The sequence below is a fragment of the Poecilia formosa genome, unplaced genomic scaffold (assembly GCF_000485575.1).
Source record: "Poecilia formosa unplaced genomic scaffold, Poecilia_formosa-5.1.2 Scaffold383, whole genome shotgun sequence".
Lineage (NCBI taxonomy): Eukaryota > Metazoa > Chordata > Actinopteri > Cyprinodontiformes > Poeciliidae > Poecilia > Poecilia formosa.
The window spans coordinates 195,702-210,132 of record NW_006800322.1 but is presented as its reverse complement, the minus strand read 5'-3'; the positions used below and the strand labels follow the sequence as shown (position 1 = coordinate 210,132).

The 14,431-nt window shown below is 42.3% G+C and overlaps 2 protein-coding genes and 2 long non-coding RNA genes across 6 annotated transcripts in view; 3 read left to right on the top strand and 1 right to left on the bottom strand.

Annotated features, from left to right (window-relative positions):
- Positions 1-8,529, top strand: part of carm1 (coactivator-associated arginine methyltransferase 1) — a 33,505-nt gene extending 24,976 nt beyond the window's left edge. Inside the window, exons 8-16 of the mRNA XM_007575611.2 lie at positions 1,363-1,444; positions 1,564-1,649; positions 1,961-2,050; positions 2,133-2,270; positions 3,547-3,636; positions 3,749-3,861; positions 6,694-6,771; positions 7,688-7,756; positions 7,835-8,529. Of these exons, the coding sequence (XP_007575673.1) occupies positions 1,363-1,444; positions 1,564-1,649; positions 1,961-2,050; positions 2,133-2,270; positions 3,547-3,636; positions 3,749-3,861; positions 6,694-6,771; positions 7,688-7,756; positions 7,835-7,974 (886 nt within the window). The 3' untranslated portion in view covers positions 7,975-8,529. The remainder of the gene's footprint in view (positions 1-1,362; positions 1,445-1,563; positions 1,650-1,960; positions 2,051-2,132; positions 2,271-3,546; positions 3,637-3,748; positions 3,862-6,693; positions 6,772-7,687; positions 7,757-7,834) is intronic.
- Positions 8,530-9,804: 1,275 nt separating this feature from the next.
- Positions 9,805-10,338, bottom strand: LOC107833436 (uncharacterized). The gene is made up of 2 exons (XR_001659185.1): positions 10,287-10,338; positions 9,805-10,161 (listed from the first exon to the last, which is right to left on the bottom strand). It is a non-coding gene; the product is annotated as an uncharacterized LOC107833436 (long non-coding RNA).
- LOC107833435 (uncharacterized) lies at positions 10,078-10,535 on the top strand. Its single transcript, XR_001659184.1, has 2 exons — positions 10,078-10,149; positions 10,263-10,535. It is a non-coding gene; the product is annotated as an uncharacterized LOC107833435 (long non-coding RNA).
- Positions 10,536-13,551: 3,016 nt separating this feature from the next.
- Positions 13,552-14,431, top strand: part of abat (4-aminobutyrate aminotransferase) — a 28,156-nt gene continuing 27,276 nt past the window's right edge. The window contains exons 1-2 of one of the 3 annotated variants that reach the window (XM_007575610.2): positions 13,552-13,642; positions 14,177-14,231. The gene's annotated coding sequence lies outside the window, so the exon portion shown is untranslated. Of the gene's footprint in view, positions 13,643-13,788; positions 13,814-14,160; positions 14,232-14,431 lie in introns of those variants that run through there. The other 2 variants (XM_016662658.1, XM_016662659.1) reach the window with 2 other exon arrangements.

Genomic DNA, 14,431 nt, shown 5'->3' with positions numbered 1-14,431 from the left:
GTTTTTTCTACCAGTCATGGAAACTCAAAGCGGAAACAAGTGAGCCTCATGTGCTCCTGGTGATGTGTCGTCAACGCCTGAGGTGCAAAGAGCCCATTCCTTATTTCCTCTTTTCACTCTGCCAGCATTTTTTTAAGTGTCATCAGCAGCGTTTGCTGCTGTTCCACTCAGGGCGCTGCTGTGTGTCTGAGCCTGTAGTAAGGCACTGGCTGAGCACTTTTTACACACAATGCAGGTTATTCTACCAGTTCTGCTTCTGTTGTAGCTCCTTTTTCTGTTAGGTGAGACAAACGGCAGATAAAACTTAAAACTATTCACACCTCTCTCAATACCAACAAACATGAGTTAAATGAACACAAAAATCAAATGTTTTGCTATATAAAGGATTCCTTTAAGTCCAAAACACAGTGAACAATATTAGTTGTTTATGAGCTCACTACACCAGCAGGAAATAGCTGTTTTGAATACTTTAGCCTTTAGCCACATTTAGCTACGCTGCTGTTAGCTTTACAAAAATGCGACATTTTATAATGTTTTAAGGCTGTATTGTGCAATTTAATGACAAGAAGGGGAAGGAAGTACCCATAAGAGATAAACTCAACCGTACTGGACTATCTGTGATTAAAACACTCATTGCAGTAGAGTTCTAACAGCCTAAACTCTTGTTAGCTTTAGCTGCAGCACCTGCAACCTGCTCTGTTTGGAACAGGCTCTAAACTAAGGGTTATCTTATTATTATTGTGTTAAATTTCTTATAAGAATTTTGATTTTTCTTTTTCATGATAAATTCCAATTGATATTTAAAACACCCCAAAACTGTCTGTATTGATTGTTAGTTTTAATATTTTCTCCACTGTTTGTTCAATGAGAATATCAAATCATATATTTGAAAATATGATTAAAAGCAAACTGCTTTTAATCACTTACACTGTAAGTCCTCTGACAGACACACTGCCTGCAGCTAAAGTTTAGTTATATAAATCAGACTTCTTTCTGTGACTGGAGTCCTAATGAGGCAGATTACAGATGGTGTTTGTTTGTGTTTTGTCATACAGTTGCATAACAAAGGAGTAATAAATAGTTCTTTACATCACTTAATGCCATCACAATATTTTAAGTTTTAAGTTTTATCACAATATTTTATCACAAAATATTGTGATAAAACTTTTAAGTCCACTCCTATTCTAAATATGGTAAAGATACATCATGAAAGCTCCTACATTGATCCTCCAAAGCTGCTATGTCTGCGCAGACACAACCTACTGTGAATACGGTTCTAGAGAACAGAGAAATGTGTCAAACAACATAGTTTTAGATGAAAGTCTTTGTTGGCTGTTGAAATGAGTAATCTCGTCCCCTCAGGTATCAGCCCTCGTTCCACGGCGTTGACCTCTCTGCTCTGCGGGGAGCTGCAGTGGATGAGTACTTCCGCCAGCCCATTGTGGTGCGTAACTCACTGATTAACACAGAGTGCAGGTCTGGTTTGGTGGTTTGGAGGAAATGGCAGCAGAACTTGGTGCTGGACTCTGTGTGAACTGGATCCTGTGATGTTGCCCCCTGCAGGACACGTTTGATATCCGCATCCTGATGGCCAAGTCAGTTAAATACACGGTGAACTTCTTGGAGGCCAAAGAGGAGGATCTCTACAGGTCTGTGAATGTGATAGAGCTCTAGCCATCTAAGATGTTAACTCTGTGAAAGTTTGTTTTTAAGGCTGTGTATGGTATCTGGTTTAAGGCATTTTTAAATATTGCTTTATTGTGGCTCATTGAAAACTTTGGTTATTATTTTATTTGTTATGTGGTATGTCTTTAAGTTTTTAATTTCACAAAGGGATAACGAGACATAATTTTGATTTCCTTGAGTGTCTGCTCCATCTGATGAGTTGACTGTAAAGTAGACTTTGAGACTGTGTTCTCTCTGTAGAGTGTCTGCTTACTGCCTCTTGCTTTGCTCTCAGGATAGAGATTCCTTTCAAGTTCCACATGATGCACTCCGGCCTGGTACATGGCCTGGCCTTCTGGTTCGATGTGGCCTTCATGGGATCAGTGTAAGTCCTCTGACAGACACGCACCGCCTGTGGTTTGAACTGGATTCCAACAGCTTGTCTCTCACCTGTCCCCCCCATGTAGGATGACCGTGTGGCTGTCCACAGCCCCCACAGAGCCCCTCACCCACTGGTACCAGGTGCGCTGCCTGCTGCAGTCGCCACTTTTCGCTAAAGCTGGGGACACGTTGTCTGGCACGGCCATGCTGGTGGCCAACAAAAGGTAGCTCCATGATGTATTCACTCTGGTTTTAATCGAAATAGAATTAGACTCCAAAGTGTTCAGAGAGCACAAATCACACTCAAGTGGATTTTCCTTTCCTTTTATAACTTCACAACCACAACTGTGGTTTATTAGCTGGGGTTCTGAAGGAATGGACCAATACAAAATAGAACATCATTGGGAATTTGAAGAAAAAGCTTAGAATTGAACAATAAATTAATTTCACTCTCTTTTTTTCTGCAAACATTTAGGGTTAATTTCAATAGTTGCCTTCAGAAGTCACCCAGTTAGGAAACAGGCCAGCTGTGTTACATCTGAGCATAAATCCTGCTGCTCTGGGTCAGTCTGATGCCGTTCAGACCCAACGAGATCTGAGGGGTGTCTGATGTACATGCAAAGTCCATGTGGACACCAGTCTAGGGTGATTCGAGAAGTCTCGTGTCAGAAAGTCTTACGGTGTGGGAAAACCTTTGACATGGTTAGATCAAAAGGACATCACAAAAATAATGAATTAAAAAATTTAAAGGCCCAGTTTTAAGGAGATGCATGAATGATAACTTTCTTTCTCATTTTTAATCCTGTTTTCTGTGGTGCGAATTTGTCCTAGTTGAGCCACTTTCTTTTTTCTTTTTTTTTTCTTTTTTTTTTGGGTAAATGTGTTGTATTGGTGTAGGTACAAATACAGGTCAGCAGGTCATCAAAGTGGGTTCGGGTGAGACAAAAATGTCAAAGCATCTGACTTCAAAGCGTCCAACCTGAGGCGTTTGACAAGTGAAAGACATTCTGTCTGAACACTTTGTCAGAGAACAATGGGCATCCTGAAATAAAGTGATTAAGAATTGGAAGTTTTCCACAAACCATCTGAGGGTCACATCAAGCATGTAGGAGGTTTTCTGATCAATGAGATCCCAAACGATCCACACTATAAAGCACGGTGGTGGCAGCATCATCAGGTGGGGATGTTTGTTCTTCCTCATGGAAAGATCAGCAGATGACTGTAGCTGAGCACAGAAGACCTGAGACTAAACATCCAGCCAAAATGATTCATGTTACAGTGGCCTAGTCAAAGTCCAGACTTGAAGCTGCCACTGATTCTGGCAAGACTTGGAAACTTCTACTCTCCACTCAACAGACTTATTCAGTTTTAGCCATTTAACAAGCTGGGCTGGAGCTGCAGCTTTTCAGATGTTTGTACGCTACACATTTTGAAACCCATCTCTCACGTCTTGTTGAATTATTTTATTAATATTTGCTCTAATCCTTTCTGTCCCTCCAGACAAAGCTACGACATCAGTATTGTTGCCCAGGTGGACCAGACCGGATCAAAGTCCAGCAACCTCCTGGACTTGAAGAACCCCTTTTTCAGGTGAGTTCCCCCCCTCACTGCAGCTGGTTGCCACGGTGCCCGTAGGACCACACACACTGATTGCTGTGTGTGTGTGTCTTTCATCTCCAACCGTGTTTGTTTCTGTGTGCAGGTACACAGGCACAACCCCCAATCCCCCTCCTGGCTCACACTACACCTCCCCCTCTGAGAACATGTGGAACACAGGCGCCGCCTACAGTATGAGTCAGGGGATGGCTGTATCAGGTGAACACAGAAACACTCAGATTAAAGCTGCCCCCCCTCCACACCCTCCTCTGTCTGGCTCCAGTCCCTCCTGCCCCCCCACCAGGCATGAGGCTATTTTAAGACTCTGGCAGAACTTGAAACCCTCTCTCAGCTTTCTTAGCTGAGTCTGAAGGGACAGCACTGCAGAGGTCCTCCCATCCAGCCAATTAGAAAACAGTTTAACAGACTTAAAGCTGCAGTACGTAATTTTCATGAAAAATATGTTTTATACTTGTCAATCTTGTGTACTTTCTGCTAAATGTGCTAATGGTGGAGAAACAACTCGCTATTCCAGGAAATCTGTTTATCCGCCATCACTGGTTGCCATGCTAACTAGCCTTAGCATTCATGGCAGGATCTGTTGACGAAGAGAAGCTGCAGCGTAGCAGAGATAATGGACGGATGTGAGCAGTGCTTACACAGGGGTGATTGACAGCGCCACAGCACTCCTCCTGGCTCTGATTGGTTGTTTCTGATGGTGCTGTTTATTTCTGCAGTTATCACTGGGAAGAGGTGGAGCTTTACGTTTTCAGACGATCTGTCTCATACTGTGCTGTCATGACAGCACATGACATTGCCATGGCAGTAGTTTTAAGAAATATGTAAAACATATTTTTATTAAGTTACATACCTCAGCTTTAATGTAGCAGACATTTTTCTTGCTCTTGTCTTTGCAAATATACAAAGACAAGAGTTTGGTGTCATGATAAACACCAAACACTTGGTATTTTTGACACCATGCCTTTGTCAGCCTTCATGTTTAAATTTGCTTCATATTTCTCTCCCACCATTAAACTCCCTCAATCGGAATGCCTTGTGTACCTGAACAGAACATTGAAGTCAGACTTGCATCAACCTGACCCTAACTGACCTCTGACTGTTCAGGTCAGGCTATTGATCCTATTGATCCACATTTTGGGAATAAGAGGGGATGATAATCTATCAGGATAATCCATGCATCCACTCTGTCTGAAGAGATTTTAATGAGAGCTTAAAGTGAAATGAGAGGAACCTTCCCAGTGATGGGTTTTTATAAATGGGTCTTTGCAGACATCCAGTCAGGCTCCAGTACTTTGCTCACTGTCATGTGGAGTAAAATGACACCAGATTTCACCTGCAGCATGATATTCATGGATTAAAGTCATTCAGCTCTTCCTGGAGGTTCAGTGCCTTGCTCGGGGGAACTTTGGCATGTGCTGAGAGGAAGCAGGAGTCGAAACCCAACCAGTCCATTACCAGACACACACTCTTCCATCAGGATCAGCCTCACACATACTGTGGATCATGCTGATGCTCAGCATGTGTAGCTGCGGTCTCCCACTGAGTGCTTCCTGGCAGTTAGGCTGGACTTAAAGTTTTGTTGTGATGTTTTGTGGCACTCTGATAACAAAAAGAAATATTTATTACTTTTTTAGGTAACAGAATGGCTGTGACTGTATGAAGCGATCAAAGCCCCACAAACACAAATTCTGCTTTTTGAGAAACACCCATTTGTAATGAGCTTCTTTAGCTCAGCAGTCACATAAAAAGTGATTTTTATCACTAAGCTGCACACAGTAGCTGCATTTAATCATATTTACCTTTTCATTGATACTCCCATTAAATAAACAGTGGGAAAAAAAGCCTAAACAATATAAACATCATTAATTGGATTTTATTTTAACAAATCAAAATTCTTACCATAAGGAATTTATCATTATAAATGATAAGGCTGAGCAATATGGCAGAAAAATGTATCACGATATAAGCCTTTCATATCGGTAGATATCGATAGTTATTGAGGTTTTTGTTTTGAATATCTGAAATCCTTCCAAACTGATGACGAGACCTGTCCTGTTTTAGCCACAGTTTTCACTTCACATGATTGTTTTTACTTTTAGCCAGTTATTAGCATGGTGGCAAAACCTGAACCTGATGCTGCAAAGTTACTCAATAGGTTGTTGCTAGGTAACCAAAGACCTCCTTGCTCAGCTAGCAGCTAAAACCTTTTTTTCCTGTTCAGTGAATATTCTATCAAGTGTATTATATATTGATATTGATCACGTGTCTATCATGATATATATATGATTATTGATTTCTCGTGCAGCCCAAATAAATGATGCTTTAAATGGCAGTATTCAGCCTGATGATGGCGCTCACCACAGGGTCTGTTAGCTAAAGCCCATGCAGCCTTACCACCATGACTGACTGGACCGGCAAACAACATCGGTTTGACTGGCGTGTTCCATCTGGGACGCTGAGCACATGGACATGGACTCATTTAAGGAAACCCAGATCAGCTGAACAGGCTGCAGAGCCATGAAGAGGTCATGACATTTCGAAACATGACTGCATGCTTCAGTGGGTGCAGCTGACAGAACCTGACAGTGGGACTAGCAGCAGGGTTCACCTGATGCAGATTATTCCTAAATGCTGGGATTGGAATCTAGTCGTCTCCAATAATCATCATGTTTAATGTTTCTGTTAAACAACAGAGAGCAGGAAGGGAACAAACAAAACCAATCCAGACCCTGTTAAGTATGTTTTGATTTTCTTTTTTCCTTTTTTTTTTCCTCCTGTTTTTGATCATCTGAAAATCTCTCTACATTTGTGTTTAACCTGGACAGGATGTTTTACGTCCTCTATAAAACGTTACGTAGTTATAAATGCCAGGTGTCCTTCATTTCCTCTGGTGTTTTATTGGATGAAGTTGGATTCAGAATGATTTAATGCAGCACTAATTCAGAGCTTCTGTTTGATAAATCTTTGTGAAGTCAGAACTGGGTGACCTTAGTGGTAGATGCTAACTGCTGTGTCTGCTCTGTCCATCAGGGATGCCAACAGCTTATGACCTCAGCACAGTCATTGGAAGCGGCCCAGCAGTGTCTCACAACAACCTCATCCCTCTAGGTAGGAGTCTGCCTCTCCGCTCCTCATGCAGGGAACCAGCAAAACAACTCCTGCTTGCTGAACTGAACACACAGCACTGTTGTTTTCACATCTGCTCATGTCTTTATTTTCAGAAAAGTGATCTGGTTAATTTCTTTTCTAACATACTAGAAGTGACTGAGATCAGATGTATGCAGTATGTAGCACACCCTCTGAATGATTAATTAATGATTAATGATTAATGATTAATGATTATCACTGTTAAATGATAACATTTAACAGTGAAACTGGAAAATATTTTAAATATCTAAAATACAACAAACAGTAATATGGATTAAGTCTCTGTAAACAAATGAGCTCTGAGACTGAAGCCTTTTGTCATCCAGTCTGCTGGAAAGAGACACAAAACAATCAATCATGGAAATGGAAATATTGAGTTAGTTTTAATTCACCATTGATTAATTGGTTTACTGTTACAGGTTTAATGATCAGTCACTTTAACTAGCTCAACTAGTTAAAGTTTGGGACGTTTTGCTCTGTTGAAGAACAGCAGCAGGTTCTAGCTGTACCGGTCCTGACCAGGCCCACAGGACAGTCCATCATGTGCTAACTGATGCTACCAAGTTAGCTGAGGTAGTGGTGGGGTTTGGGTTGCTATAGTTACTACATAACATTTTAGAAGCAAGGATTAATTCTTTAATCTGACTGCTGTCTGTCTCTGTCCCTGTCTCTCTGACCTCTCTCTGTCCTCTCTGTCTCTGTCCTCTCTGTCTTTGTCCCTGTCTCTCTGACCTCTCTCTGTCCTCTCTGTCTCTGTCCTCTCTGTCTTTGTCCCTGTCTCTCTGACCTCTCTCTGTCCTCTCTGTCTCTGTCCTCCCTGTCTCTGTCCCTGTCTCTCTGACCTCTCTCTGTCCTCTCTGTCTTTGTCCCCTCCCAGTAAACACAGGGATAGTGAACCACACCCACTCGAGGATGGGCTCCATCATGAGCACAGGAATAGTCCAAGGTAATCTGCCATTCACACAGCGTCTCCTAAAGCCTGGTCCTCAGAAGTCATGAAGCCATGCTCTGCTCTCTGTTCCAGGGGCCACAACGGGCCAGTCGGGCCCCAGCAGCAGCGGTACCTACTATCCCATCACCAACCAGTTCACCATGGGGGGCGCTGCCATCTCCATGGCGTCCCCCATGGTCATCCCCAGCAACACCATGCATTATGGCAGTTAAAGTAAAGATCTTGTAAAGACATATCGGACCCTCTGCCCCTCCCCGCATGACAGGAACCACCTCCTCCCCCCTTTCAGCATCCACAACCAAAACCAGGAAACCAAAACTAGTGCTGTGCTGGCGTCCCTTGCCCTGTCCATCCGTCCATGCCTGTCTTGCTGAAGACTGAGGCGTCCCAGTAGTCCTCCCTGTGGACCTCCTCCAGTATCTACCGTTATCACAGTCCATCCACACACTGCTCCTGCTCTGCTCTGTTTTTAACTGTCGGGACCCTTTAAGTTGTTGTCCTCACCATTCTGACTAACCCTGACCCCCTCTGCCTTGGGCTTCTGTCTTCCTGTTTCCATGGTGACCCTCGTCTCCGGGCCCGCTCAACAGAACGCAGACAGTCCCAGTCCGGTCCTCACCTCCAGCTTTTTTTCCAATGACATTCAGCTTCGAGACCTTTAGGAGATGCATGCTGGTCACCTTCCATGCTGAGTGATGCTGTCAGACCTCTGAACATGTATGCTGTTAGCATTAGCTCTCTGTGCTCTACCACATGACAAGTCTATAGATGCTGGCAGATCTACAGATGTTTAAAACGATATGAGATGAAGCTGCTTCAAATGTTCCTCTGGACTCACCAGGCAGGAACTTCATATCTGTTTCAAACCTAAAAGATTTTTAGTGAAGCAAAACTCACAGCAGCATTGTGCACTTAATTTTTATATATCAGCCCTAATAATCTTCACTGTAGGAAGGCACAGGTTTCTTTACCTGCATTCTTTACTAGCAGCAGCAGGGGGCAGTGTTCAACAACCGTTTTCATATAGAATCAAATGGCAGGTGATGCTTCTGGTTTTAAACTCTATGAAGATGAGCTATTAATAATCTGCTGATGGTGAACAGATCATCTAGAAGGAAACCTTTAAAAGGTGAATAGACTATTTTGTGAAATATCACACAAACTGTTTCCACCTGTGGTGAGTGGGGCTGGATGGGCATACACTGCAAAAACATAAAGTCTTACCAAGCATCTTTGTCCATATTCTAGTGAAAATATTGTTGGCAGATTATTTCACTTATGGGAAAATGTCATACTGTAAGTGAAATAATCAGTGGAACTATTACTTTTTAAAAAATCAATATTAAGGAATGATTGACTTAAAAAAAGCTCCTATAGCTTGCTGAAAAGTTACTTTTAAGTTAATTTTGTTGTATTCAAGTGTACAAAAATATCTGTACTAGAAACTAGACAAATACATTTGGTTAGACTTTGCTTTAGCAGCACAAGAGCTTGATGGGTTTGAGGTTTAAGCTATGAAGTTGACCAAACAGTGACATGGAGCTGCAGTCAAATAGCCAGCTATATATATATATATATATATCAAACAACCGAGAGAAGAAGATGTTCTTCTGCTTAAACACTCAGCATGGAAGGTGATGAATGTTTTGCTCTGCTGAAACATTCAGCCCAGCCTAAGCATGGGCTCCTTCATCCTGGCTCGGTGTGAGGAATCAGCTGGAAGAACGGAGCATAAGGCAGTGGCCCCTGGAACCTCCTCTGTGTCCCCCACTTCACGTTTACTTGAGACTCAAGTGTCTGGGAGCCAGAGCTCCTCATCCGTTCACTTCCGTACGAGCATCAGCATATCATCGTTGTCTATAGCCTCCACCCACATCCACTTTTATCAGGAAAGGAAGGAGAGAGACTGACACTTTTATGCATTACTTCCAGTGTCACAACTGTTGGAACTTGATTTTGCAAGTTTTTAGGAGAGCTTAGGAAAATGTCTCTTAGTAGGAACTATTTTTGTTGATTTGATTTTTTTTGTTTGTTTTTTTTTTCTTTTTCACGAGAAGAGAAAAGAAAAAGAAATTAAATGTGGAGATGTTCCAACCCATCCTGGAATCCTGGAATGTTGTAGTACTTTAGTTCCTTCTTTCCTCTTTGTAATATAGACTGTGGACACAAGCGATGTTTTCCATGTGCTAGTTAGCCTGTAGTCATACTGTCCCTCTCATCATGGACTCATGCTCTCTGTATTCAAATGGTGGCATCCACTGTTGATCATGGAACAGTGTAAAGGATTACTGTCATTTGTGTGTGTTGACCAATGAGAAATAACATGTTTGACGCTGTCTGACACTGACTCTTCTGCTCAAGACGCAGCTTTAGAAAGTCCTAAAGGTGTAGTCACAGTCCTAAAGGTTGTGACTACACATAAGTGTAGTCACACTACCTGTGACTACACAGGTAGTGACTACACTACCTGTGTAGTCACTCCACACTACTACACAGGTAGTGTGGAGTGACTACCTGTAGTCACTCCACACTACAGGTAGATAACTTCTGTACTATAACACCAAATCCAGTTTTTGTTCCAGTACTTAAAGCTATAAACTCTACAGTAATACAAATATTCCATGACTCAAAGTTGAGCGATGTTGGAAAACAAAATGTTTCACCCAGTGAAGGCTTTTAACTGGTCAAAAGATGGATAATGATCAGAACTGTAGGGACCAACAATTTAATCATTTCTATCAACTTGAACATGAAAATGAAGCTCCTAAGTTTACATATGCAGTTTTGAATTATGTTTTCCTTTTATAGGATTCAAATGGGACATGATCATGGAGTCACAGACTTGCTGCCCCCATGTTCAGACCCACCTGCTAGTGACTTGTTAAAACAGGTGATCTGACATCAAGTCAGAGAAAAAGGGGGATTGAAATGATGCTACACATGGTGTGGTTGTTGTCAGGCTTCCAGCAGTTGCTATGATAAACCTTCATTTATCCAGTGAGCAGCAGTTATGTGGATGGAAGTACTGTTAGTGTTGGAATAGAATAAGCAGACTTCATCACTGAACACATTGGCTCTTCAGGCAGGCCACACCAGGAGAATGAAACTCACTAAAATAGTTCATAAACAGATGCTTTATAGAAAAAACACCTGGTGTGATGGGTCTGAAATACTTGGATGGCCAGGTCACAATTTGATGTAGATATGAAAGAACTGATCTGTCTAACCATGTATATGTGACTTAGGCTGGTGGTGGTGGTATAACGATGTGGAGTTTTGTTATTCACACACTTTGTACCAGGTAAATATAATTCAAAGAGGGAGCGTCATTTTATAACCTAATCTAGTAACTACTTACCTGCTGCATATATCAAATATGACTTAAAAGAAATTTGACTTTAATAAGTCACTTTTTATTTAAGAAGTCAAGAACTTCTTTAATAAGAGGTTCTTGGTCTTTCTGACACTGCCTTCAAATTCAAAAATACTCTGTAGATCTCACAGGTAAATTCATTAATTCAAATTCCTCAAAGAGTTTTTGTAGATCCTGCCGTTTGGCAGGAAGGATCTCCTGTAGCGGTCTGTGTCACAGCAAATTTGAAGAAGCCTCCGACTGAAGCCAGTTTTTCTAGCAGCAACGAAGAGGATGCTCAATGGTTTCCATAATTTTCTTGATTTTCTGTAAAATCCTTTGCATCATCATCTCCAAAGGTTCCACAGTCGTCCCCAGAACAGAACAAGAACTAGCCTTTATCAGGTTGTTGAGTCTTTTTTAGGTCCCTGGTTCTGATGCTGCTGCCCCAACAGATGATGGCAAAATAGATGACAATCTCAACAACAGACTGATAGAAGATCTACAGCATCTTGCTTCAAACCTTGAAGGATCTTGTCTTCAAGTCCAGTCTGCTCTGTTCCTTCTTAGAGATGCTTCATTGTTGCGTCTCCGGTCCAATCTGTTGTCCAGATGAACATTGAGATACTTATATTCCTCAACCACCTCCATGTCTTCACCCATGATGGAAATGGGATTTGATCTAATCCTGTTTCTCCTGAAATCAACAGTTATCTTCTTTATTTTATTTTCAGGATATGATTGTTTCCACACCAAGCGCTCCACCAGATCTCTGTACTCAGATTCTTATCCATCTCTGATGCACCTGACAACTGCAGGTTGAGTATTTCTGTCAGTCTGCAGTAACAATCCACTAGCTTGCCATAATCATTGTGTAAATGTGTGTGTGTGAAGAGGAATGACTGATTTCATTGTAAAGTATCCGAGGGTTGAAAAACAATGTAATTTTTGTTGATATAAGTCAGACTTGTGCTAGGCATCTGAAGTGTACATAGTGAAGAGAAATGGTGAGAGAACAGTCCCCTGTGTTGCTCCTGTGCTGCTGCTCACATGGTTAGACACACTCCTGCCTCACAAACTATGGTCGTTATTTCATGTAGTCATCACATAAATTCTCCATTATGCAGTTTACAACTGTTCTTGGGAATGTTGGACTGAGAAGTAGCTAGTATAATAAACTCAACAGGTATGCAGTTCCACCAGGTGATTGCTAATTGCCTCTGCTAGTCTGGAGGAGCTGAGTGAGGGGAGAAGGGTTCTCTGTGAGGCGGAAGCTCAGCTGGAGGCTGAAGCTCATAGGAGGATCTTTGGAGAAACTACGTTTGTCTCCCTGTTCCCTCCCCCTCATGGCTGCAATAGACTAAAGGATTTCTCAAACATGCATAAAAGAATCAAAGCAACATCCAGGTATGTTTTGATGAAATGATATGATATAAACATGATATAAAGTTCAACATTTTAATTTTACATAATGCATCCCTTTATAAACAATCCCAGCCATTTATAAATGATACTAAAGTTTATCACCGTCGGTGAGCTGTTCCTCTGATAACGGCTTCCAGCAGGATGATCCACTGTGTCTCAGAGCTCCAATCATCTAACTGGTTTTGTCAACATGCCAGTGACTTTGCTCTGATGGCCTCCATTGTCATCACATTGATCCAACCGAGCACCTTCGGAATGCTGGTACATTTGTCGTCATAAATGTTCCTAGAGTGTTTCATGCATGTCTGAGAAATCCTTGAGTCTCCCATGGCAATGATTCATGGGGGCCTAAATGCTTGCTCTCACTCAGCACCGCCTATTTAACCAAAGCTCCTCCTTGATGCTGCAGTCTTGGACTTCCACCTTATATAGCATAGCTCCTCCAGACTAGTGGTAGCAGTAATTAGTGAACACCTGGTGTAACTGGAGTCTGCTGACCTCATATGAACCATTTCTCTGTCCAACTCTCCTAAAAATGGCTGTAAATGGCATTATGAAATGGCTTTGCTGTGACATGCTGAAGGGGAGTGTTGGAAAGAGAAGGAGCTTCTTAAGAGGCAGAGGTCAATTTCAAATTGTGAAAACATTTCTTTTAAGTCATTTTTGATATATTCTGCATTTGTATAACTGAAATAACTTATTTTATTGTACTATAAGATGGCAATCTAATGGAGAAATATAATAGATTTTATTTATAAAGCCCTTTATATCTTCAGATGTACACAGTACATCTGAAAGGGGACTTTCACAATCAGAATATTGATTGTAATTTATAAAACGAAAGGTCTAATCTGATTTTAAGTCAGAAAGTGGGAGAATATAGTTGTATGGCCGGAAGAATAGTCTCAGGATGTGGCACTAAACCCAGCAGAGGTGTTTTATTTTAGATGGAGAGATAGAGCAGGGCAGATGGTGTCGGGGGCCGGCAGAACAAGCCCCTCCCCTCCCCGGTGCTCCCCTGGCAGTTAAGGACTCACACTCAGTACCAACACGCCTCAGTCCCGCAGCGGTACACGCTGTCCTCTTGCTGGAGTTCATCACCGGTAAGTACTCGGCTGCTCTGCACTGGCAGCCCCACGAGACGCTCGGATGGACCAGGTCTCTGCCGCGTGGCGCTGATGTTTGTGCACGCGCTCAGGAACACTCCTAGCATCTGGTCAGCGGGGCTGGGGCGTCCACGGCGCTAGCGCGGTTTTGCCCGTCCCCGCATCTGTGTGAGTGGGACATATCCTGCCGGTACATATTCCTGTCAGCCGGCTGGCCCGCATTAATATTAATGTGTTCCGGATGAACCGGCAGGATCCAGTCAGAACCAGATTTGAACGCGCTCAGTCATTAGAAGGAGTTTTCTCAACAGCATCTTTAACAAGTTTCAGAGTCGCAATGATGTGGATTTAGCCTGGAGGGAGAAAGTAGAGGGCGGGAGACTATAGTGGGGATAAATGAACAGATTTAACTCTACATTCAGCCTGCTCTGATCCAAACACAAATCTGCTAGTAACGTTGTGTTAAACAACATTTAGCTTTTTTCCCTTTCTTTCTTAATGTCTTTGCTAATCAGGTGTTTGTGGCTCCAGGTCCTGTGCTGTTCCATCCAGGACTTCTGACTGTCTGACGCCTTCAGGGCATCTGGTAAGAAATTCAAACGCACAGCTCATTTCCAGGTGCTTGGACGGACACAGGAGGCACTGTAGGTTCACAACAATGCACCTGTGATACTTCGACAGCTTACATAATCACTTCTTACTGACCTCCTTTACCAGTCAACTTCTGTTACCTGGTTGATGTTGAAGAACGGAAACATGCAGATAAAAGAACTCTGTAATCAGAGT